We start from the raw sequence: 26291 nt of genomic DNA, 5'->3' as shown, positions 1-26291 counted from the left end.
GATCGCAAACAATGGAAAAGTTTAACAATTTTTCCGTAAAAGATCAATATACACAACAAGTTCTGCTAAAACATAATTTTATTAAACAATGTACTTAAATAATATTAATTACGGAATGGATCAAGGTTTCCTCGACTAAATTAATAGCAAACATTCTCGCACAAATACACATAAAATATATGAAAAACAAAATTACAAGTTCGAAATCAACGAATGACTTCATACAAGCAAATTTAAGACACTTTCGAAAATACTCATAAACCTATTAAATTATAATTTTATTTTATTTAATTAAACCAAAACCTTTTTGCGTCAGTTTGAAAAGCGTTGCACGTGGTCAAAAATTCACTACCACCCAAAACAAATCAGTGGTTTTTTTTTATTTCTAGTGACAAGTAACAGTTCTTTCCGTGTGAGAGTAGCTAGAATATGCAACTTAGAAAAAAACAGACCTTCTAGTCCCCATGAACTGAAAGATTCATCAGTGCGTCATCTCTACGGAGTACACCTTGACAAAACATGATAAATACGATTTCCAAACAAATATGTACAACTAACGGAAAACCTGTGCCACAGAGTGAAAGATTAATTTTTTTATTTTATTTTTTCGCTTTGTGTGATGCATAAGGTGATGTGGAGTGGATTGCTTCCGGTCGGACGCATTGTTTTATGCTCAGAGGATCTTGGTGAGTATGCAGCATGCTTCGCTCGCGCCGCAGTCCTCTGCTCTCTCCTCCCACAGCTGCCGGCCGCACTTGGAGCGAGGCCTGCACTCGCCTCCCCTCGCACTACAGCGCCTTTCCTTCACGGACACTGCAACGAAAGCGTTCAATCATGTGGAGTCAAAGGATCCAATTATGCATAAGAGCCAAATACTTTAATTGAAAGGCATCGGTGAGAACAAAGGAAGGATTCTGTGCGAGAGTCGTAAGGCTATCTTCTTCGAAAGGAGTTGAAACGAAGAAAGCAAAGGTAAACAAAAGTCGGTGCAGAGTTCCCTTCTTTTTGGCAGCTCAAGCAAAGGAAGTCTTCGAATGCGAAGGAGGCTTTTTTCCACTCTCGACAAGATCATGGCAAACGAGCGTGAAGGCAACCTTAGATAGGCGACTCTCGGTACGAGTCTTAGGCTGTAAAAAGTAAAAAAAGGTAAATCGAATTGAAAGTATAAAATTTGTTACTATTTACATAAGAGCTGATCCGCTTTTCAGAGTTCATGATAAGTTAAATAAATACTCTCCCTCCTCAATCTCTTTTTAAAATCTTCATCTTTATCCGATAGCCATTTTTCAAGGAGTAAATGTGCGAGGTATATGCACAAATATAGTCCGGTACGAATAAAAGTGAATGGTGGAAGAAATTTGGCAAATTGTCAGTATATACTTTAATAAATTACAGCATATCAATAATTTTTCACGCGTCACATTCATGATCTTCCATTTTTCATGCATTACTTCAATAATAATTTCTCCTCGTCAGCTCTTCTGTAATTTTTTAAAGGTTTTCAACATGTAGGGGTTTTGGAAAATTTTAGTGACCTAACGAAATATATGTCTGAAATAAAAATAAAACGTGGAAAAATATAGTGTTTTTGCGATTAAACGTTTCCCAAAATCTTATCTTAAACAATTCAATATATTTTACTGTCATTAACATTTCAAATTGTATTCCGTGATCACCTGAGATGTAATAAAGCTTCAGCTCAACATTATGGAAAGATTATTTTACCAACAGCTAGAGGCAGATCGTGACCAAATCTAAAAATTATCTCCCTCACGCAAGCTCCTGATTGGAAACCGCCTCGGCCTGTGCACAGTTGCAGGCGGTAAAAATTTTGCAAGCCTGCTCCCTTCCAATTTCGGCCCGGACCATTCCAATTCACGCGATCGCCTTAACCTCGTCACGTGCTAAAACGTGTGCAACTCCTCGTGCCTACCCGTATACGCGTATTACAGCGGAAAGCGAAAGTTGCGAATTTTCAGCCACCACTTAAAAACTGTGAACGATTAGCACCGCCACTCGACGGCCAGGGTCTCGCATACGGGACGACACGAGCCGCTCGCGTCCGCATTGATACGCGGCGATGAGGACGATGATGCGGACGTTGCAGCTATTAAGCAGCCGCCAAACCCACCATGCTGGTTCGCAATTCCACCTTGCACGCTCATTTCTATCGCCTCCGCGAAGGCGTTTGCCACACCACCACCACCATCGGAGACTAAGTCGGTGGCGGCAGTAGGGGAGGCATGCAAACAGCGGCGGCTAGGTACCAGCATTCGGCGAGCGCGGCATCCTCATTGGGGAGTGTTCGTGGGGAGGGGAGCGAAGGGAGGACAGGTGACGAGCAGCCTCTCCAATTGCGTATTCATTTAACAGTCCCTCCATTCATGGGATCGCTCGTCGGTCAAAGCCCCCGCTCCACCGACTTCCCTTCCCCTCAATGCCACCCACAACACACCCTCCGCTCCCCATCCCAAAGTCACAAGCCTCTTGTTTCCAAACAGACTCCTTCGACGTCGTTTTTCAAATGTGGCGTTGTGTACCAACTCTCTCCGCCTCTCGCCGTTTCCCTCACGCCGACTCGCAGTAAACCTCCAACCCTTCCCCCCGCCCAGCCCCGCACGCCTCCTTAATGTAGCCACGGCGACCCCAGGGCGGAGTGAACTTTTTTGTTTCCGCCCGAAAACTTTCTCCCGTCGAAGCTGTCGGTCTCGCCGAGCAGACACCATCGATGGAAAACAGAAAAGCCGTTTGCGCATATGTTTTGGTTCGCGTCTCTTCCGAGAGATGGACAGCGAGCTTCGAGGTTGATGAAATACTATTAGAATCATTTTACGCGTACTGCGATCAATCCAACCGTTCGCTTAACTACTAGTGTTACTCGTACCATATGGTTTTATTACTGTGGAATTACATAGCCTGAGTATGGCTGCGGATGAATAGTTTAAATCAAAATTTCGGTGCTGCACGCTACTATTTCTCACTAAAAATGGATTGATTTAACCTGAGACCTGAAAGAAATGCGCTTTAAATAATACTTTTGAATTAGAGGACCGTTAAAATTGAAGCGTCCTCTTAATTAATAGCTCACCCGTTTGGGAAGATGTATTTTTAAATAGTTTAGGCGCCAGGGCTGACCATAAATTTTAGCACTGAACTGAACATACTCGATTTCAAATCAATTACTTAGTAATGTACCACGTCATACATTCAAAACGCTCCTTATCTCATTTAATTTCTACTGTGGAAGTCCCGTGGTGAAATTAGGTGGGAAAATAAAAGCATAAATATAACAATACATATGGTGTCACTGCCCTGTGAAATCGATAATGTTACTCTCCCAGTTTAAACTTTCCGGAGTCTCTTGGTTACCATTACATCTGGGACAGCGGCAGAAAATATTGCGTCACAGGCCGTCATAATGTTGAATCAATTCAAATTTCTGCTCGCGGTTTCTCTCCCACCCTAGGTGTGCCCAAAAAGGTGGAGTGTAACACTTCACGGCCGTCAACCTCGAACCTCTTCACGGTTGGGCAATATGTGATTACTCTGACTTCACAGTTGGACATAAAATGACACATAGATATGCAGACTGCTAATTTTCCTGACGAATTTAATGCCGGGAAAGTGAACGTTATAGTGAATTCCAACATATTTAGAGAAGTCGACTCCTCTGCATAAAATTACCAATTATTTTCTTCTCCAACAAAAAAACTCATAGAGAAAACGTCAGCTGGTAACCTAGTAAACCATTTTAAGTTCGCTGCAAGTGGCACATGCACTCGAAAGCGTGTGAAAATTACCTGACGTTCCTCTGTCTTCCAATAGTTTCATGTCATCTATTCAAGACATGAGTTCCAACTTCAGTCTGCAGATTGCCCAAAGTGAAGCGTGAAATAAGTAGGGTTATCTGAAGTTCAGTAAATTTTGCAAGATTGCAACTGGTTACACAATATATGTATTCTTATAGGGCGTGAAAAGATCTGGCTCTCGTGTTCGAGCAGGATGACCATCTCGTTGGCGTACTCCTGCAAAGCGATACGCAAAATCCTCCCCTTATTCGTATTCCTACAGGTTGAACCATTCACGTACGTAATTAGATGAGAAGAACAATTGTAATTCATCGTCAGTCAGAAATCATATCTTAGGCTACATAGAAATAATGAAAATGGAAAAGCGCACAACAGATACCATTCCGACACTCATATCGCGACCTACTCTCTGGAAACGAATTCGATGATTTTCGTCGATCCCAAAGCCGCGCTCTTGCCAGGAGCTTATTCACAAACTCAAAAAAAACCTAATGCAAGGCAGAATTGACCGAAACTCACATCCGTGACAACACTCTACGCCGAGATGCGCCTGGGTTGGACAAAGTCCTGAAGTGGCGTGCAGCTGGCCGGCTGGACACTCCTCCTTCTTGATGCACAGCCCGCCCTGTCGAATGCACGACGGCTCGTTCTTGTACTGCGATGGGAGTGGGCGGGGCCGCACGGGGTCGGATTCGACGATGGTCGGGACCTCCGTTTGTTCGGAAGCCACTGATGTGTCATTGTCCGCCGCCTCGACTGGAATGTCTTCTATCCGGGAGACAAAGCAAGTGAAATTGTGTAAATTATTAATAAGGGCAAGGGAGTCGTTACCATCATCGAAAGCAATATTAAAACGTAATTACTTCTCATAAAATGCACCGAATGACCAGTGTCACCCTCCTAAACGTGTCTCCTAAGAATAAAGGTAAAAACTTGAATAAACCCAATATCCTCATTAGTATTTAGTTACTTTATTTGGTTTTATGACATTTTCAATGAGCCTCGCGTTACGTTTTTAACACACAAACATCCCATGAATGCTATATGTGTATATTTTTACAAAATTTTGTTCATATTAGTTTTAATAGTTTTGTAAGCATAAATAATTTATTGCATATCAGAATTTCATTACTTTCTAGAAGGCAGGTATTGATTTCACCAGATGTTCGGTGTATACCTCTATATAATCAACCTTACGCAAACGTTACTTGATAAATAAAGCCGCGTCGAGTATGGTTACCAATCATCCAATTTTATTCTCATCTACATATCACCTCTACATATCATACTATCATATCATATTGTTAGAAACATACACGTAATACTACAAAGAATACGTGCACGATAATGAGTTCACATATTAGTTTATTTCTAACCTATTCTCTCATTTTTTTATTCTATTCCGTCAATGTGTCTCTTTGAACGACTAACAGATCCAGTTTTTCTGAATTCCTCGGTAAAATTATTTCTTCTTTTCCCTCTGTGCGCTAAATAATTTTTTAATGAGCCGGTGGCACAATAGAGAAATTTCTTCCCTGCCCTCAATAGGATGTCCTTGACTTTGATTTTCTTCGTCATGCATTTCCGACCCACTTAAACTACATTGGTGCATACAGAAGCACAGCTAAGAATTCGCTTTCCTCTGATGTTGCTATCGGGTCTATTCTATATACATACTGAGTATGAGTAATTGTTATCAACAACCTACAACGGAATTCCGAAGCAAGAAGCTTGAATTATTTTAACCGGCCTCTCTCCAAGTGCGAACATATTCTACTTCTACCGGTGGACAATATAAATTACAGAGAAGAAAGTATTTTCAAATTGCACCAACGCTAAACATTTATCCGATACCTGAATGAAATTGCGAAGATTATATGAAACTTATGAAAGAACTTTTTTTACAAGCTGCCCTTCTCAATGTCATGATTTTTTGCCTGATCAACAAAGTGCCTCTTAAAAATTAATAACATAACTCTATAAGAGCATGCATATTAATTTTTTTAAGAGCTCTATCATATCCCAAAATACAGTAAGAATAAGACTGTTTTAGTGTCAGTTTTTCGGATTGGATAATTAAACAAAAGATGATTAATGATAGTTACCAAGAAATGTTAATTTCAAGGGATTAACTGGAAATACCGAAGCTTATCTTTAAAGATGCTTTTTAGCCCGGAAATATTTTATTCACAGGCAACAATTTAGCAATTTACTTCAAAAAGATTTACCTTATATAATGACGATTAATGACATCGAAAAATGGGAAAATAGATTAACTACACGATATTTCGTTAAAGGAGAGGATTAATGCTGGAGAAACGTATTTTGTTATCCCCGAAACTCCAGCCTTTGGTGAATATAGAAAACAATTATTTATGTAACTTCGCGTATATTTACATTCTACACAACTAATACTGTATTAGAATTAAAATTTTTAAAAATACGGGTTTATCATTAATATTATGGCTAATTTTATCTTACGAATTGAAAACTCTGAACTGTTTCTTTATTTCTACAATAGCTAGAAAACTCTTGTGCTATTGCACGCCAATTCAAATTTAAATAATTTAAGGACTGAATACGAAGAGAAACGGCAGACTTTGTCTAATGATTTTCTGATGGCACTCGTGATTGGGCTACATAGAACAGCTAAATTCAAACGATGCAGCCACAAAACCTACCAGGCAAGTCCGTCGACTCTTCACTATAGTTTGCTGAGGCTACTCATAACTCTTGCTTTATATGCGTAACGAATTGCAACAAAAGTGTATCGGCCAATTACCGTATAAATACAAAGGTTCAAGATATGTGTAAGACTTGAATGACAATATTCCACATTCTAATTTAAATATTAACACAATTTTAAACAGAATGAGAATTGAGATTCTGTAAACATCTCCTTTTCCTCCTTTACAGACTTCAGTCAACTTTTAGTCGAACTAGAGTTATTCCATGGCATTTGCTTGCGGTTAGGTATTGAAAGAATGAGTCACGTTTCTCAAAGGAAGCATACATGTATGAATGAAACATTTTATGACACAAGGACAATTAGCTCATACACACCAGAGAATGGAGATTTGAGGACCGCAAGCTCTCAACAACCATCAATAAAACTTAAGATATAGCCTTCCCTATTTCATTCTAGACCTCCAGAATGGCTGAATATAATTCGGCGATTGCTCAGGATGGTTTAGATAAAAGTCACTCCACCCAATGAAGTCATTCCCGGTGTATGCTCAATTTTAACTTCTTAGCAGTTGAGGTGATTTACTTCGGTGATAATGTTGACATGGGGAAAGGGTGGAGAGAAACCTTTGGTATTACTCCCGCTCGAAATGAATATCACGACGCCCCCAATCTTCCATTCTAACGAACTTCATGCACTTGAGTTGGTTCTCACACGACACCTCGAGATGGGACGAGAATTTTACCGAATAACAACACCGAATAACCCGAAAATCACCGAATGAAACGAGCGCGAATAGAACCGGGCAACGGGAGGGAAAATCTGGTGAACTAAACTCCACTTATATCAAAGCCATTCTTTTAATCACCGAGTCGCTACTGTTTAACCTCAATGCTGCATTTTTCTGCGATTTTTGGATATTGAATGAATGAATTTTTTACCAGACGAAATCGCATGCCGGAATTTCATTAATGATAAAAGCTCCCTATCCCATTAAATAACTATCATTTCGACCAACTTCCAATTTATAAGGCGTATTTTTGGTTTAACTAAACCCCCGGCATAATTATACCATGCATTAGATATTACGTTAATGCCACTCCGTGTTCAAGTGATATAAAAATGTTCGACCGGCGAGATGCCAAAAGAGCCATAACTTTTCGAGAAATAAACGGCTTATTGGGATTGAATTCCATCAATATTTATGGTTAAATATCGCGACAAAAGTTCCTCTCCTCTATTTTCATATTTTTTCAAAGGGGTGCACTCATGGCTTCAATCCGAGCCCACAATGAACTTCAATTCGACCGTTTAAATTAATCCGTCAATCTGATACCGCCACCAGGTTTCTTCCTCTGCCCGACGTTCTCTGAAGGGGCGCACTTTTGATTTGGTGTCTCAATGAGAAGGAAGCGCCGATCATAATATGTTCCCAATCTCTTTGGCTGTAACCTTGGCGGCCTCTTCAGCTCCTCTCATTGCCACCGTCTCGTCTCAGATCTCATTTGCAACCGATTCATTGACAAAGGAACGGACCGCCGGGTGGCAGTAGGTTAGAGAGAAAGGAGAGGAGAATGTGAGAGTGGGACGTAGATAATGCACTCCACGCAGGATAGAAGCCAAGGAAGCTGTGTGTGCCCTCTCGGGACTCTTAATATTCAAAGAGAGTGGTGGGGGAAGGATATCGAAGGGCTCAATCTCGTACGGAGTCCTCCCACTCGTGACGTCGCCGGTCGGTCGTTTGGTCACGCGGGCGCCGGGAGGACGGCGCACGATGAGGGGCGGCAAATCGACGCGTTGCCCCGCGACCCATCGCCTAACCTCTCCCTCCTTCCCCCCCCGGCACCCCAGGTCCCCTTTCGCCGACGGGGATGGACGGACGGACGCCCTTGGAGGAGGGCAGGGCATGGATGTGAATGGGGTGGGCGAGAGCTCTTTGTCCCCGCGCAACAGTGAAGAGGGGGATGAGGACTTAAGAAGAAGGGAGTTGGGAGACCGCGGCCTTAAAAGTGTTTCCTTCCACTGGGCTCGAGATCGTGTCCTGCTAGCCGGTCGTCCCACGCGTGGAGGCGAGTTCCCGTGGACCGTTCCACCTCGAGTGGAGACTCCTTCGGATGAATTAAACGACCCGTCTCCATTTCCCGGGGGTGCGCTCGCACTAAATATTTAAGATTTGGCGTTCCCTCGTACAAGAGAGATAGAGAGGATGGGGATGGAGACGGACTGCTCTTTATGCAAATGCCCAGCTCTTAAATCGAGTGTTTTATCGATCTCCTCTCGAGTGAAACACGAAACGTGAATACGGCCGACTTTTCGTAATTATGAAGGGACTACAAATTACGTTCTTAAGCCAGCAAGTTAGGAGGGGTGATTCACCAACCAATCCCTCGATTGCGTATTCCCGGTGCGTGGGGCGACGTCGTCCTGGCCGATTGAGAAAGAAATTCCAGTCAACATCGACAGAATTAAAATATCACGAGACTAAACCTTAAAATGTTTTCAGATAGTTTGACGTCACATGGTCATTGAGCGTTTGGCTTCTGAAATTATGGTCTAACAAAGAGAAAAAAAAGGTGCCTGAGATTATCAAATGCGGTTAAAATGGAAATTTATGGCCGTGTCAAAAAATACGGTGCATTTTTAATGACACTTGCAAAATTATTGGCTAAAGAGGACGATACTGACTGCATTGAACTTTGTAAGATGTTAACCACGAAAGTTTCGGAAACTGTGTCCTATGTTATGTTTCTCGTAAAGACGTCAAGAAGAGCACCTAAAGGAAATTCGAGCATTTATAAAGTACGACTTGTAAGTTAATAAGTTATATTTCATTCACATTTAAAACAGGTGGAACAATATTCGATGCTTATATTACACACAATCACCAACATTAACGATATGGGCAGCAATCATCCAAATCAAATGCACAAACATTTCAGCTATTTTTCTTCGCAGTAAATTATTACTTTCGCCCTTAAGCTAATGCTAAGCTTCGAGTATAGGTTAACATACATTTTCTCACCTAGGTTTTCAAAATATAACAAATTCACAAAAGAAACAATGAGACACTGTTCTACTAAATTCAACGCTCCCAATAAAAATTTTTAGCACGTACCGTCAAAACATGGAGCACAGTGTAATAATTTTCAAAAATTCAATAAAATATTTTAAGCGCAATCAAGTAATTTTCCATTTACTTTGTAAATTTACAAGCCATTGCAACTTTTTATTAACCGTTTCTCTAGCCACAAATGCAAAAACGCAATTCTTCCTTCTTTTTCCTATTGATCTCACTCCTGTAAGAAATATGAGACTAATCAAGACATTCATCAACGCGTAACTATTAACTACATATGTTCAGAAGCTACCACTGTGTCACCTGCTACGAGCCAAAGCAAATAGCACGCAAGTGTTAATGTGACGGGAACATACCGCTTCACCAGCGCGCAACTGCCTTCACAGGGAGACGAGAGGATGAAATGCGCCTCATTTGCACTTATTTTTCCCATTTCTATTCTTCCCCCAATATGCCAGCAGTCCATTCCACTTTGCTGTTCGTGTGTGCTCCTTTATGATCCTCAAACCGGCCCCACTGACCTTGTAAGCAGCACAAGGACATTTTCTTCGAATCGGGACGGCCCGACAACGTTCTAATGAGGATATTGCGATAAATTTTACCAGCCAGATGCGGTCAGCAAGACATCTAGTGCAGGTGGGGAGAATTGGAGAGTGCCGATTGAGATATCGAGGATGGATAAGGGGGAGAGGGGTGCGGAGAAACAAAGAGAAGAGCACGCGAGGCATTGGAGATACCACAGTTAAACGGGATGGACTAAGAAAAAAATACAAAAGTGACGGGGAGTTGGAAGAAACTGAGCGTGGGAGGCTCTTGAGGAACGATCCAAGAGCTGGAAACCAATAGAAATAAACTTGTTTAAAATTAAGGTTAGCACGTTGGCGTGGGGAGGGGGGGGGGAGAGTGAACTTAAAAGGGATTTCAATTGACGCTCCGAGAGAGCTGGGGACACTGCACGATTGAGATAAGGACTGACTCTGGAGAGGGACGACGTGCCATCTCGATACTCGAATGAGAGAGAGGATAGGAAGGGGGGCGATATTGGGAAAAATCACGCCACTCCCTCCTCCCCCTCCTTCGCTGGCCATCTTACCAAATGGCCATCTCCTCCCACCGCGCACCCCTCCTCTCTCCCCCCTCTCCGGTCTCGCCTCCCGTTAACACGGCGACGCGACCAAGCGTGATCCCACCTCGGCTCGAAATGCCATTCCCTGAAATCATCAGTCCGTAAAAAACCTGGAAAATCACCTACTAAGTGGAGATAGAGGGGAGGGGAGAGGTAAGACAGAGGGAGAGAGAGAGAGACGTGTGGGAGAAGCCGTAGCCAGTCCATAAAAATGTTATAAAAGACTCGAAACGTGTGTGTGACGTGAGGAGGGAGACAATCCCGCCAATGATCTGGTTTCACTTCGAGAAAGAAATGATTCTTCTCGGAAAAAAGGAAGGAATACAGTGGAAATCGATGCCGAACATCTCACTATATCTCATTCTTGAGGATTATTTCATGCTCCCTCTCACCGCCAACCCCCTTCTTCATCCGTCTGTTTGGGAAGGTGGCTTCCCAGCGTGTGGGGGGCGAGTCTGCGTTATTAACCCATCCACTCGCTTCGGGAAAAGGGACACATTTCCGTGGTGTCGGGCCGATTCACAATCTTTATATTTATACCCGTGTCTTAACGACTGGTTCCATTAAAAGGCTCAATTCAAGCTTCACTACATCGGCTATTTATGGACAGCAGGATAAAAAAATAATGAAATGAAGTGGTGGTTTGTTAAGATTATATCGGATTTTTGGAGGTGTTAATCAGTTGTATTTTGTGGAAATCAGACAACACAAATCCGGCTATAAACTTTATTTTTTGTTTCTGACGTATAATAAATTTTTCACAAAGTTTCGTGACCATGAAACTCAAAATATCATCTAGTAGCAAGAATGGAGTTAGAAAGATGAGGTCCCTGGAGATTTAAGTTCTTCACAGGCCATTGAAAACAACTAATACTTGTCATAGTAGCCTATCATCTCACCCTACAGTACTGCCTCGTCTTCTTTAGGCGAAAATTATCTGATATGCATTTATATTAGCATGATAGCATTAGTGTATCTTATTAATATTCGTGATAAAATGTAGATAGAGGTTGAATCGTGATTGGCAAATGTTTCTCAAATAGGAAAAATGGTTAAAAATTATTATTTCGCGCTTAAAGACCTTTTCAAAGTCCACGTAAAATAAAAGGTTTAAAATTATACAGTTGTTTTCCTCTCTGAAGAACACAATCTCGCCTAACTCCTATTCGATGTAATTACATCATTAAATGAATTTAAGAAGGAACAAAAGTATCTTTCCGCTTCTAATATCCATGCGGAGCAAAGATTATATAATCTAATTTATTATAACATATAATTTCGTAATGGCAATTAACGGTTTGCAGTCTTTTTATCCATCCCGTATCAAGTAAAAAACTTTTACGGGATCTTTCTGCATATGAAAATTAATTTCAGTTTACGTGATGCAACATTTTCCTTAGGATTCTAAAATATAAAGATTCACTCGTAAATAATTCAAATTTATAAATCCAAGCGCTTAGAGTGAGTTTATTCAATTGATGTAATAAAAGAAGATAGACTAACCATCCCAAAGCTATCAAGTAGCTGGGTCGCCACATGATCCTTTTCGCCAAAATTATGCGTTGATACTCAAGTCAGTCGAGTCAATCCCAGCAAAATTTAGCGAAACACGATTTCTCTCTAGATTGGAGGGGGGGATAATTTGTAAATAACCGCGCCTTGCAATTGCAAACGTGATCATGGAAGCGGGAGCTGGTGACATGGGTCCCGGCAGATAACACGATGAGATAAAAAGAATTGGCTCCCGAATGAAAAATGGAGCGAGCCAAAGGGACTTCGATGGAAAAAAGGAAGACGGGGTAGAGGCAAAGAAGGGTCGCTTTGAGTACATAAAGGGGACGTGAGGGACGATCCTGAGACGGCGCGAATAAAGCAGAAGTTTAGACAAGGAATAATCCACTTCCTCCGCAGGGGACTCCCAATTAAAGACGAAAAGTGGTTAATGGGAAGGGGAAGGAAGGTAATAAAAGTGAACGCGAAGAGTGTTGCGTAACAATTTCGCTGCTGGAGTGACGAGATCTCTCGTCGCCGTGGGCGAGGGCGTGGGAGGTAAAGACACCATCGAATCATTTCATCTAGGTATGACCAATCGACTAAGATGTCAATGGTATTCGAAATAGTGACCTCAAAGCTGGCTCTCCCCACTCACTTCAGGTGCTAGAGACAGGTCGATGACATCATAGTTCGGGCCTCTCTGATCTGAATCAAAAAATCATCACATTGTGACAAATCAAAAGATAAACAATTTATTTCGGGACGCACTTGTTCATGCTAGTGGTGGCGCCTCTGAGAAACATGTCCCCGAACGCCAATTTACCGTTGAAGTTCATCTCCAAAAGTGCACGTCGAAACAATATCTCGGAGTGAACTCACCACTTCCTACGGGTGCAATCTGAGTTATACTCTCAGTCCCCGTTCGTTCGCCTACCAGCGGCGCCGATGAACTCGTTAATCTCGTCGCACTCACGACGCAGCGATCCATTCTACCATAATTCACTCACTTCATTACACCGTAAGAGAATTGAGCACGTCAGCCAATTAACCTTAGAATAGCGGATACCTATGCCACCGCGGCTAAGACGGTGATTCATGCGACCGAAGTGAACTCCCAAGTACGAAATCAGACGACGTCAGACGTCGTCGATTTACGATCGGTCAGAAAAAAATACGAGTCTCACATGAGGAAATGGAGCATAACAAAGCGGTCACTGGCAATATGCGGTGGGAGGAAGAATGAGAGTTCATTAATCTAACCATATGTTGTTCTCGTTCAACATCTGGAACAATGCCGTTTTAACGAAAAGACGCCAGGGAGACTGAAGGCTCTCGGAATCGAACTTTCTAGTCCCAGCGGAATACGTACGATCATCGGGATTTGGGTTTGCGTTAAAAAATTGGTGACTAATCAAGGCGGACTTCCTGGTGCTCATTCTCACAAATCACAAAACTACATGTCTCTCGGCTAAATGGTTGCGAGTTTGAATTCCCTTTCAGGCGTGACTTTTGATTGTGATTATTTTTTCTGTTGTTTCTCACAAATTTTAATAATAAGAAGTGACTTAACTTTTGATGCAAGTAAAATGAATTAATGTATCAACTGCAATAATCCTATTGGGCACATCACGAGTATTTGTACTTTTTATTATCACTACTCCTACGTGTATACTCTGATTCCTTAAAAGTTAAACTTAAATAATAAAAGTATGCACTTGGCCAAGTTCGAAACGTCATAGCTTGAACATTTTACTAAAATACAATTATATTTTACTATTTGGCAAAAAAATAGATTACCTCGGTTCTATGAAGTCTTATTGCAAAACATTAACTACCATAATTCCAATCAATAGCATCTGCAAAAATATTTCATATAGCTAATGAGAATTTGAAGGAATTGGTAAAAAAAATTCATGAAAAATGATGAAAGAATTAGGAATAATTGATTGATCAGGCATATAGTTTGCGTCAATACAGCTTGCAGAATTCAATTATAGAAAGCACTGTGAACTATAACAAATTCAAAGAAAAGGTGCATCAAAAATATATGAATCATTACAAAAGAAGTAAAATATGAAGACATAAATAGGTTGGCAGATTGGAGAACTAAATGCATTTACAAAAAAAACATCTTAGAATGAATACATTTCTGACGATGTGAAAAAATATTTCGGCGATTATGTTTTGGGGTACGAACCTCAAGGAAGACGAACCACGAACAAAACAAAGGAGTATTTATTTTTATCGAAGTAAATAAATTTTCCCTTCGAATTACAGAGTGAAAAAAAACCTTTTAGGCATTTTTAAAAGCACCATCACCAAGTCACCTCTCTAGGACCTCCGTCTGAAACCAACAAAATAAGAATGCGCCCTTCAGGCCTCTCCGGAAATAAATTACGCCGCCTGAAAAATAAACCCAACGAACGTGAATACCTTAATACTCTCGACCTCAAAAGACTACGTTGGTGGGAAGTGTGTTCGCGGAGATCTGATAATCGGAGTGAGCGGTCGTTGGGGAAGGGCGCGCTGGAACCACGAAAAGGGGTTCGCGAGCGAGCCACTTGTCGTAAAAATAAAAACGTACGGACAGCGGCCACCCTCGGACGGCGAACCCACCCTCCTATAAAAATGACTACAAGCCGGAACCTATGACCCGCGCACTTACACCCGACTAACGAGCTGTAACCTTAGAAAGATTGAGGCGGAGCTGAAGGAAGACGAGGGAGGAACGAAGAGGGTTGAGATCGGGTGGATACGGGTGAGTAGGAGGGGTGAGACCACCTCACGACTCACACCATGGCCAGGGAGACGTCTGGGGGAAAGAAGAGGGGTGGGTGTTGGGGGTTTGGGCGGAGGTGGGTAGATACCAGGGGGGGGGGCGAGGAATGGGGATACGTGGACACCGTGGGTGTGTGCGCGAGGGAGGAAGAAGGAATGACCGGGCGTGGGGAGAGTTTATCTCTCCTCTCTCTCTCTCTCTCACCAGTGAGGTGGGAGATAAGAGGAGGGAGAGGATGTGGGAGTGCTGGGAAGAGAATGCAGAGGGGAGAAATGGCCGGGAGAGGAGGAGGTGGGGAGTGATCCCCGGCCCAGGAGTGGGAGGAGAGGGAGGTCAAGCGTAAGGGCATTCACAGCTACCGGTCTACGCTGGCCACATCAGCGGACGTTGATGAGGGTTTTTGCGGGATCCAGTCCCATCTTCTCCCCGCGGCACCTCTGCCTCCCAGCAGCTCACCCTCACCTATTTGGTACCCGGGAGGGATTCTATCCACCGCGAGCGACTAAACCTCGAGGCGGCCGGCTAACCACGCGGGACGCGCTTCGCGATTCCGCATTCGGTCGATGAACACAGTATTTCTGAACGAGACGTAAAACAAGAAATTTTACAGCTAGGAAGGATGCTCACTTTGAAGTCTTTGCGTCATTTAAGCCCCGTCATCCCACGAGGAGAATAAACTTCATTCTAGCGCTTCGTCTTGAAGATTCAGGCCGAACATGTCACAATATTTGTCATTTCACTGCTATTAAGGACATAATACTCTGCAAGAAGTGAATGGTGGGCAATTCTTTGCTCTGTTTAGAATTCTACAGCAAAAAACGAGTTTAATCATGATACCCTCTTAAGGCTTCTTAAATATAATGTCTTGCATTGTTTTACGACAATAAATGTTACATAAGGTATGTAGTTCACTTATATTTTCATTGACGAGACCAAAGAACAGTTTAAATATTAAACATACAATTCTGTACGGACAACTTTATAACCGGGTTGTAAGAGCACACAAGTTTAATTGCCTCGATCCCTGCTTGAGGTGCTTTGTGGAGGGCACTTTGAGTGAGTACGCCGTCCGTCGGATGGGACGTTAAGCCGCGGACCCCTTGGCGCCTTTCGTAAAGAGTAGGCTAATGCCGACGCCGGGTTTCTCTCCACCCTTCATCCTTTCCTATCCATCCCCTATGGCGCAAATGACCTCAGCTGTCGGTCGCCTCCCCTCAAAACTACTACTACCCAAGTTTAATTGCTCCCAATAAGATAAAGAATTTTATGACCCATTTGATATCTCTTTTCAATCAGAACTCGACAAAACAAATACAGTCAAAAAACTCATATTTTATTTCAAGTGAAGTATCTTAAAAACGATTTCTCTTGAATTTACATTACAACGACTTATGCAAACGAAGAACTTATTGTAATTGCAGTAAGTTTTAAATGAGGTACTTGGTCTGTGTGGGGATCGGGATGGTGCGGTGGCTAACGTAAAGGCTTCCTACGGAGAGGACCCGGGTTCAAATCCTGGAAACAACAAATATTTTTCAGTGGTATCCCGATCCCTACTAGAGGTGTTTTGTGTAGAGCACTTTGAGTGAGTACGACGTCCGTCGCATGGGACGTTAAATTGCGGACCCCTGGGCGCCTTTCGACAAGAGTAGGCTAATTCCAACGCCGGGTTTCTCTCCACCCTTCCTTTCCTTTCCATCCCTAATGGAACAAATGGCCTCAGCTGTCGGTCGCCTCCCCTAAAAACTACTACTTGGTCTGTATGTGCATTACGCCCTCGGTGAAAATGCATTAATGGAGAGTTACGGTACAAAAAATTGACAAGCAAGCATGAACTGATTAAAATGTCTGTATTCATTATCATGTAAATGCATGATAAATCGCGTGAAAAATGTACATGCATTTGTCACAAATATCTCTTTCCGCTAAATTTTCCCGACTAAGGAGGGAAATTGCAGATAGCTGGAAATAAATTATTGTGTCAGATTGATTCCACCGGTTCAACCTGTGCTGCTCTTGTTTAAAATAAATGATTTTGCTTTTTGAATGACCCCGCAAGCAGGTACACGCGAGATACTCGTACACTCTAGACAGTTATATCTCAAACACGTCGGCGCCGGCGTAAGGCTTATCTCATTACTTCATCATTGTCACCTTCCCGGATAAGCATATTTTCCATAGTTTACCAAGTGAAGCTAAGCTATCATACATGTTAGTACACTAACACACCAACATATAGTTCACCTTAACGAAATTCTGTGAGGTTTCTCACAAATTTCACTCGGAGAATATCTTTATTTCAATTAGAAACATGGGCTTGGTGATAAATACGTTGCATTCTTAAATTATCGTCCTTCTTTTGATGCAAAGTTCATTTTCTAAGAATTAATGGGTGAAAAAATTTTAGGCTTCTCCAATTTCATGGTCAGTATTCACTTTAGCATGATTTGGAATCATTTCATTTATTAGGAAAAAATTTTATGACCCAAAAAGGTTCTTAGGATTGTTTCTGTCGAGTAAATAACAACCTCAAACGAGACCGTTAAGTTTATTTTGCTACTCAATAGCAGGATTCGATACATATTCTCCTTTAATTACGTCGGAAAAGTTTGCGTCATCTTAACTTTTTAATTTTTAGCAAGCTCAAGTTTAAAAAAATGGCCAAGGAAATCCATATTACTAGTATATTGTCAGTACAACTCAATTACTCGCATGCGCCAACGTCAGCATCCTTAAAAATAGGGAGATTTTAGACAAAAATGTTTAACTATTTGGAAATCCATAGCAATGAATAAAATATACTTGCTAATTCTACACAAAATTTAAATATACTGTCGACCACGGTTTCAACGTAGCATGAATTTTTCAAGATACAAAAAAATCATTTTAATTGTAAATGACTCGTGATTTGAAACTTCTGTCAACAATATATAAAACATGCATGATATATTATAAATATATCTTTTCTCATGGTTAGGGAGATTGTATTAAGCATTGTATCCCCTGCTAAGCTCAATCCCATCGATGGAATTCAATCAAATAACAAAGATGAAGACGGTAAATGAGCCGATAACGGTATGCATTATTTTTTGTTGCATTCCTCCTACTTCAAAAGCAATTGCACTACTTGTAGTTTGTTACAATCTGTACTAGGACTCCTTTTATTGGTTGGTTGATAATGACAACTGATTACTGAAGTTGTAATAATAAAATGGAATAAGGTCGCGTCAGAACGTCAACAAGAAATGAAAAGTTAAAACGCGTCGGCGAACGACTCAACGCTTCTACTCAATCCCGAAGGCATTAGACCCATGAATCCCCGCACTCCTTCCAATGGCTAAGTACCCTCTCGAGAATCACCGTGGTTATGTTTTAGCTCCACGGAGGAATTGAGAGAGAGAGCGTACGAATTTATTGCGTAAAACCATGCCGTCATCGCCGGGTTTTTAACGGCTAGAGGAGGCAGGCGCACATTTTTTTTACTGGATCAAAGCGTCGTTTGACCTTGACGCTCGTCCCTCCCACGTCCCGGGTGATGGGTGGGCGAAAGAGGAGGGGGCTGCGTGTGAAGAGGACGGGTGGTATGCGGTGGCAGGGAGGAAGGGAAGTGGGAGGTGGAGGGGTCGGGGATTCCCTCCCGCCTCCACCTACAACATCACCGCGAGGAGGAAGAAAAGGGAAGAGAGTGCAAATATAAAAGAAGAGATAATGAAGGGAACCCCGTTCAGGCGGTAATCACTTGTTTCGAAGGAAAAAGGGGTTAAAGAGGAAGATTAATGGAACCCGCTAACTCTTTCTCTTTTTGCCACCCTCTCCTCCCCTCCCTCCTCCCACTTCGACTGGCTCGTGAGTTGGTGTGGGCAGGAGCAAACGGTGGCTAGAAGCGAAGAGGAGTCATGGTCACTTAGTGGTCGGACAGACAGCTTTCCGTCGGCCGTAGGGGAGGGAACGGGCTTTGTTCGGAAAAGGAAGCGAGAACAATATCTCGGCAACTACAGCTTACTACGCCATGGCGATAGAAATAATTGGTTAGTTTCCGCTTCCATGACTTAGAATGGCGTCGTTAGATTATTTTCACGATTCATAGTGGCAGCGGCCATATTCTTCGGAAATAAACACCCGTCTATTCCTAGGAGTGGGAGTGCAATGGTCTAAAATAGGAGTCAAAAATATTTTCCTTTGCCGCGGTCAAACGAGATGATATTGAGCGGAAGCGAATTTAGATTGCCGATGCTTAAGTTACGTTTGATTAGCACTGCACTTCGGGTGAACGGAATAAGACCGGGTTGTTTATAAAAACGGTGCCCTTCTTTTCTTGACCCGCGGGGTGATTATCCCGCGAGAAATAGAACAAAAACAAGCAACGAGCCGAAAAAACCCGCATGTGTCCCATTCGTGCACTTCGATAAAATGAAAAGGACCTGTCATGCGATTGCAATAAGGTTGAAATAAGCGATTTAACGGAGGTTTCGCCGATAAACAATAGCACAAACAGCACTTCCGCGATAGTTAAATGTATTTTGAAGCCAAATATAAATGATGACTACGTGAGTGTGACATAAATGAAAAGCTATGCAGGTTCATTTACCTGAATACTTCTCATGACTTCAATCGCTAATGGAACAGTTATGTCTACCCAGGAAGTAGTCACTGTCCATCCGATTGGTAAAAAAGAAAGCTACTACTTTTAAGCATTGCAAACGCGAGCTAAGCATTTTTTAGTCCAAAGTTCATCAGTCATTCTCTAAACTCTGGCCTTTCATTTCCCTTCCCCAAAGCTTAATACTAAACAAAAAAAACCGCCCCAATAAGAATGCATATTGATTTAACGCACGCGGACACACTCAGATGTAATTTCTAAATGTCCTCTTTGGTGGAAATCACAATGCCAACCGACCAATCAATAAAATGTTAAGTAAAAGGTACCGAAATTACGTCTATTATTGTAGCGCTTTTTGCACAATCTCTATAGCTGTGGATTCACGATGGCGTAGGAGCGGAATTTTACTTTATTAATAACATAAATGCGTATTATATCATGCTTTCTACATTAGAAAGTTTTCAACACGAAGAAAGTTTTCACTCAGGAGATGCAAGGTTTCAATCAAATTGTACGAAGAGATTATAGAAAAATAAAAGGTTATAGAATTTTGAAAAATATAAAAATGGGTTCACGGTGATTTGAAAAATTTCTAGTAAACTATTCGGTTCCTAAATGTATACCTCAAGAAACTGAAAAAGTAACTGGAGTTCTAATTGAGCCATTTTTACGACTTCTTTTCATGGTTTATAAATTATGCATGTTAATCTTTGGAGCCTGGAAACTTGATGAATATCATTTAAAATTATTTTATTTCATGTCGACGTACAGGATGTGTCTAATATCAAATAGGTGTTTTTCAAGCTTTCACTGTGGAACTTCTCAAATAAGCTGAAACGTAATCTGATTTGATGACTTTGTCCTATTTATTATAAGTTTAAGAACCCACTTCAAATAAATGACCATTTAACTTTAAAATGTGCAATTCTTAGAGATAAGAGAGATGTATGGAGTCATTATTTAAAATTCAATGCCAATATTGACTATATTAAGTAGAAAACAGCACAGGATTTTACCGATTTTAATTATTGAATTAGCTGGTTTTTTCAAACTAAATATGGCACGCAAATAAAGTGATGTTTTTTAAACTTTATATCTTATCTTAATTACAGAAAACATATTTCGAGATAATGGCGCCAGTTTATTTTATTATTGCAGGCCTCCACTGCAGAAGTAAATTACTTTTTACGATTTGTATTGTAGCAAGGAATTGAGGAATCATAACTCATTTACTTTCACACAGGCATTTTAATACAGCTCTAATTGCTTTTATCAATACCATTTAGAGTCACATTATTCTAACTGTAGTTTGCGATATTTATCAAAAGAAATAAAATAAATCTTTCACATCAAATTGTTGTTTTTAACGACCATCGTCAACGCGTCACGTAATTTCAGTTACAAATGCACAATATAGTATATAAAAATATTAACAAGAGCGTGTAAAGATAAGATTGAGCAAAATGTATTATTTTCATATCATATGATATATCGATATGAATTGATATGAATATTGTCTCAGGAACTCGTGTAAAAAGTTATATTCGTGTTTACGGTTTTATACAATAGAAACTTTGAAATGTCTTTATATCTACACAAATACCCCGTCATTCCAACAAAAGGGTGTGTGACAGGGGGCTCAAGCACCACGTAGAAAGGGATAAGGCATAGTTGGGATAAGGGATAGTTGGAGGGGCGAGGAATAGGGTCACCACATCCAATTAAAATCCCTGCTAATACGCGCATGGTGTCGCATACAAACATACAATTAGCTGAAAACTTAGTTTTAAACAAGTGTCAATTTTACCCACTACAGATGTCTCCAGTTATATAAAATTGGAGGGAAAAATAGGATCGACAACCACTTAAACGATAGACCACCACCATACTAGACGTTCCAGAATGTTTCTACAATTTTATAAGAGTTAGAATTGACAAAGTTAATTTTACATGTATATTGAGCCTATTAAGTGTATTAAACCATTGGTAAACTTATTTTATATGGGTCTTGGGTGAAAATGTTTCCACTCAAAGACGTGTGGAAAATTTTACACAGATTAATGGAATAGAGGAGTATATTACTCCATTCCTTACATCTGTGTATTAAATAGAGGTGCGGGAAACTTAAGATATGTACTTATAAAGAACATTAAAAATAATAAAATTATAACCGCTACACACTTGGCTTGCATAATATTTCACAAAGTGTAGTCCAAGTACTACCGCTTAAAATTTCGAGATTTTATAGAAGCACGTATATAGAACTCGTACACAAAAATATGTAAGACTTTCTTCAGTAACTATTTGGCTCATTCGCAATTTAAGAAAACTTTCTTAAAATGTCTACAGGATGCTTTGGATCGTAAACAACTATATATGAAAGTTAAAACACAAAGTAATCAACACGAAACCATGGCCTAACACCCCCCGCCACACGCCCTTGTGGCGGCTTGCGGGGTATCATGTGGATGAAGGTCGGTTTGGTAAGTGATGGTAGAGTTCACCCAGTGCTAAGCCCGACGGCGTGTGAAATTCACACAACAGGGTAGGGGAGCCTGCTCCTTTCCCTGGGACGGTTATGGTTTCCCAGGAGGATCTAGTGCCCGAGAAATGACACAGGTTGGGTGGAGCTCAGGGTGCCCAAAGAGCTGTACCCGGGAATCGAACCCGGACCCTCTGGTCAGTAGTTCAGCATTCTACCCCTAGGCTAACACGACCCAATATGTAAGTTATGCATTATTACATTCTTCAGACTTACGTAGATATATTTTATCCTGATTGTAAATGTTAAATTCTTTAATTGGAATTATTTTCAAGGAACTAGAAAAAATGATGGACGATATCAACTCGTTTTAATTAGCATGCACTTCAGCTGGAATGAGCTCAAGTGAAACAGTAGATAAGCTTCGTTTTACTAGCATACTAGTATAATCAAACTACTTGGAAAAGCGAAAATCACCTGTTTTCAGAAAGCTATTTCAAACTTTAGGGACCGCTTCCGAGTATATACAATATTGAGCTAGAATTTCATATTATTAACTTAGAATTTCACATCACCATTCATATAATTCAGAATTTAACGATACGATACATGAGATGATGTAATCTGTGAAATTTAGACTTCTGAAAAACCTATAGATCATGGGTGGCTTATCGGAAACCCAGTGGCACCACCATATTTCAAGGTTATTACGAATTTGGCAGGGGATCGAGATGGTGCGGGGGCTAACGTACTGGCTTCCCACCCAGAGGGCCCGGGTTCAAATCCCGGCGGTGTTGAATATTTTTCAGAGGTACCTCGATGACTACTTGAGGTGCTTTGTGGAGGGCACTTTGAGTGAGTACGCCGTCCGTCGGATGGGACGCTAAGCTGTGGACCCCTTGGCGCCTTTCGTAAAGAGTAGGCTAATGCCTACACCTTTCATCCTTTCCTGTCCATCCCCTCGGCTGTCGGTCACCTCCCCTAAATACTACTATTACTACGAATTTGGTTCCCTACCAATCCATATTTCGCGGTCTTATGTGGAATATGAATATCGATATAACCGACTAATCGCGCCAATTTTGAAGCATAGTGAGAGGTGAGAGCCAGTTCGAGTTTTGAAGTTTGCCCCAAAGTATCAAAACAATTATCATTAACATAAATTTAAAACTGCATTGGATCATAAAAGTGATATTTCACATCAGCAGTTAAGAATATAAACGTAATTTTTAAGGTGAAACAACCAAGTACAACTTCGACAGTATATTATTTATAAAGCAGGTCAATAAAAAGCTTAGCAAAGTTGATATCACTCCAATTTCAGGTAACTCAAAATGGAAATCGAGCTTCAGTTTTAATGATGAAATGCTTTCATTTCTTTACTTATTTTAATTTTGAGTTTGCATAAGAATCTATTTCTCAATTTAGGTTTTTTTAGGGCCGATTTATACACTGAGTTGAATTCCGAGCAATAATAAATTAAAATGAGCAAAAATAAAGTAGCCTCAAGTATTTAAAATATGAACAAATGTCACCAGCACATCAATAAGTATTACCATGACAAATATAACATTTTCTGTTCACTACGATTTTGACCTTAAATTCATCACTATAAAGACAACGAATTCGTGTATTTTATACACATTAAGGTCTTCATCGTACATGCCAACGGTACAATAAATATCAAACCATTATCACATTAAATAAAAAATGAAACCAAAGTCTCAAAATGAATACATAGCATCAATCTTCGCTCCTTTCCTCGAAATTTGCATTTCACTTTCATGAAATGCCCCGTTAATCCGCTCGTGAGGAATTAAAACTTTCGAAAGTTACCAAAGAAAACTCACTAAACACTTACCGTCTGACATGGGAAACGGCATGGTGATTTTCGCACCCATCGCAACGAAAAGAGCGAGGACGAATAATTGCTGTAGAGGAGACATTGCTAATGGGCTGAACGGTGCGGCACCACTACACTTCAAAATCCCACCCAACCTTAACCGCAACTGCGCCTCGCTGCAAACGTTTCGTCCTGGAATCGTCTTCCCTTTAAGGCTCCCAAAACCAAACAGACAATTGTCCCGCCGCTGTCGGCTCTCTATATAGAGAGAGAGAGAGCGGCCGCGTGCGCGAGTGTGTGCGTGTGTATGTGTGGTGGGATTGGCACGATGAGGGCAGCGGCGGAGAGAGAATAGAGAGAGAGTGCGGGCGGGGAGTGAGATACGGCATGTGGTGCTCGCGGTATTGGAATAGGGCGAAAAGAAAAAAAAATGGGGGAAGGCCTGCCCATGGCTGGGAAGATAAATAAGGGCGAGGAGCTAACGAATTGCGAGGGGCATTCCCCGCGGACCGTGCACCAGCTCTGTCTTTCGCGATAAATTAACATTATTCTCTTTTTTTTTGACGGGCGATACGGAGGTTGGGTGGAAGGAACGGGGGGGGAGGGAGGGGATTGGAGGTCACAAACACCGGTTACGCGGCAGTGACTAGACGTCAATTGTGATGCCTGATCGAGGGGTTTGAGGCAATGACGTCCGCTTGGGCATTCCCGCGGCTCTCCCCATTCACGTGCGCGCTCCGCATCTGTGTGCCTTTTCCCGGGAATACAGCGCGTGCCGTGCCGAGAGGAAGTCCACATTCACGTGCAGATCCTTGGGTCGTTACGTAGGGGCCTAAGCGATGGGAAAGTAAGGGCGGGCAACAAACGGAAAAAGTAAGGCAAAGGGAACAAACAGCCCGATAACCTACAAAATTTTATAATTCTACCCGTCAGACTTAACCATTCTTATCTCTCTCATTCGTCCATCCCCCCCCCAACTCCCCTCTTTATTTTCAAAAGGGCCCTTTTTTAAGGTATTCGTGCCATCGCTCGTTGTTCCAACCCAGTCATATCGCTCCTCATTCAGCCATTTATGCTTTGGTGTTATTTCTTGACATGGTTCCCTTCCCCCGCCATTGTTTTTGCTGGGCGATAGTGAAATGTATGTTTACGTCAAGGAAGTTAAACCATAGGCAGGAGATTTAAACTTTCACGCGTTGAATTGCGATTTAATCTCTGCATCAGAATATTTCTGTGCGAATTGTTTCAAGTTCTATAGGGGTAGGTGAATGTCCTTTGGTTTAATATGACGAGTGTTTCTCTACAAGTGTCGTTGACCGTTCTCATTTTATGTCAATGCCCTAACACTAATTGTCAGATGGTAGTGGAAATACTGAATAAAATGGATAATTTTTGCATAATTTTATGAATGGTGCGCTATTTTACTGAAACTTAAATGGTCAGCGCTTAACATTGTTTGAATTTGGCGCCATTGTAATGAGCTTCTGTACCTCGGGTTACGAATTTTATATGAAAACTTTGTAATGCAGTGAGCTTCAAGAAATTTCCCTGGTGTGCTCGGAAATTGCTAATACGCATACCTTAATTTGGGTCTCAGTTTTTTAGGTCTCTGACTTAATTATTATAAATCATTATACAATGACTTGAATCAATGCATAATTATAACAATTAATGATTAAATTTAATCATTTTCTTAAAATTTAGGATTTGCTGGGATATTTTCCTATGTTTGTTCTTAAATATTGAGATGGCATTTTAGAGGCATTGTGGCTAGGATCTTCTATCTTAACAAATTTCAGATCTTCTATCTTGGCAGCAATATAGAGGCATAGCAACAATCCCCCAAATTGTCTTGAGAATGATGACCCAAAGAAGAAAAACATTCCAGAAAGCCCTGAATATCCTGAACAGAACTCAAAATCCCTCCCAGATAAATATTTTTTTTTAATTTTTAAATGCTTTTAATATTTCTTGCCAAAAAATACATCAACTCAACACACTGAGGTTCAATAATGGGAACCATTAGAATTTATATTTGAATCTAATACATCTTTTGGGCTCCCTTCTGAAAACTCTCACCTAAAACCTGCAAAACGTAGTACAGAAATCAATATCCCACAGTTCAATATTGCAAATTAAAAAATAATCATCTTCATAGATCTAAATGTTTACTGATATCCAGCAATAGATAAATTCTTCAGGTATTTAAGAGGAATCATAAAAATTTTCTAAGGTTTTTACAGATTTTAATAAAATGATAAAATTGAACATGAATGCTAGAAGTGTTCATAATACTACAATTGCAATTGTATCGGGATTATACTAGGATAATAAATCCACAGAAAGCAGCAAAATCATTACCATGAGATTAGGAGGCTAAATTTTAAAACTAATTG

The 26291-nt window shown here is 41.0% G+C and overlaps 1 protein-coding gene across 1 annotated transcript; it reads right to left on the bottom strand.

Annotated features, from left to right (window-relative positions):
* Nucleotides 1-64: 64 nt before the first annotated feature.
* Nucleotides 65-24138, bottom strand: LOC139690550 (U-scoloptoxin(19)-Tl1a). Its single transcript, XM_071588018.1, has 3 exons — nucleotides 23914-24138; nucleotides 4329-4577; nucleotides 65-813 (listed from the first exon to the last, which is right to left on the bottom strand). The coding sequence occupies exons 1-3, from the start codon at nucleotides 23996-23998 to the stop codon at nucleotides 674-676; spliced, it is 474 nt and encodes a 157-aa protein (XP_071444119.1). The 5' UTR covers nucleotides 23999-24138; the 3' UTR covers nucleotides 65-673.
* Nucleotides 24139-26291: the final 2153 nt, after the last annotated feature.

This window comes from Hetaerina americana, unplaced genomic scaffold (genome assembly GCF_022747635.1).
Source record: "Hetaerina americana unplaced genomic scaffold, ioHetAmer1.1.p SCAF_3, whole genome shotgun sequence".
NCBI classification, from domain to species: domain Eukaryota; kingdom Metazoa; phylum Arthropoda; class Insecta; order Odonata; family Calopterygidae; genus Hetaerina; species Hetaerina americana.
Note: the sequence above shows the minus strand (reverse complement) of the source record. Positions and strands in the feature narration are given on the sequence as shown.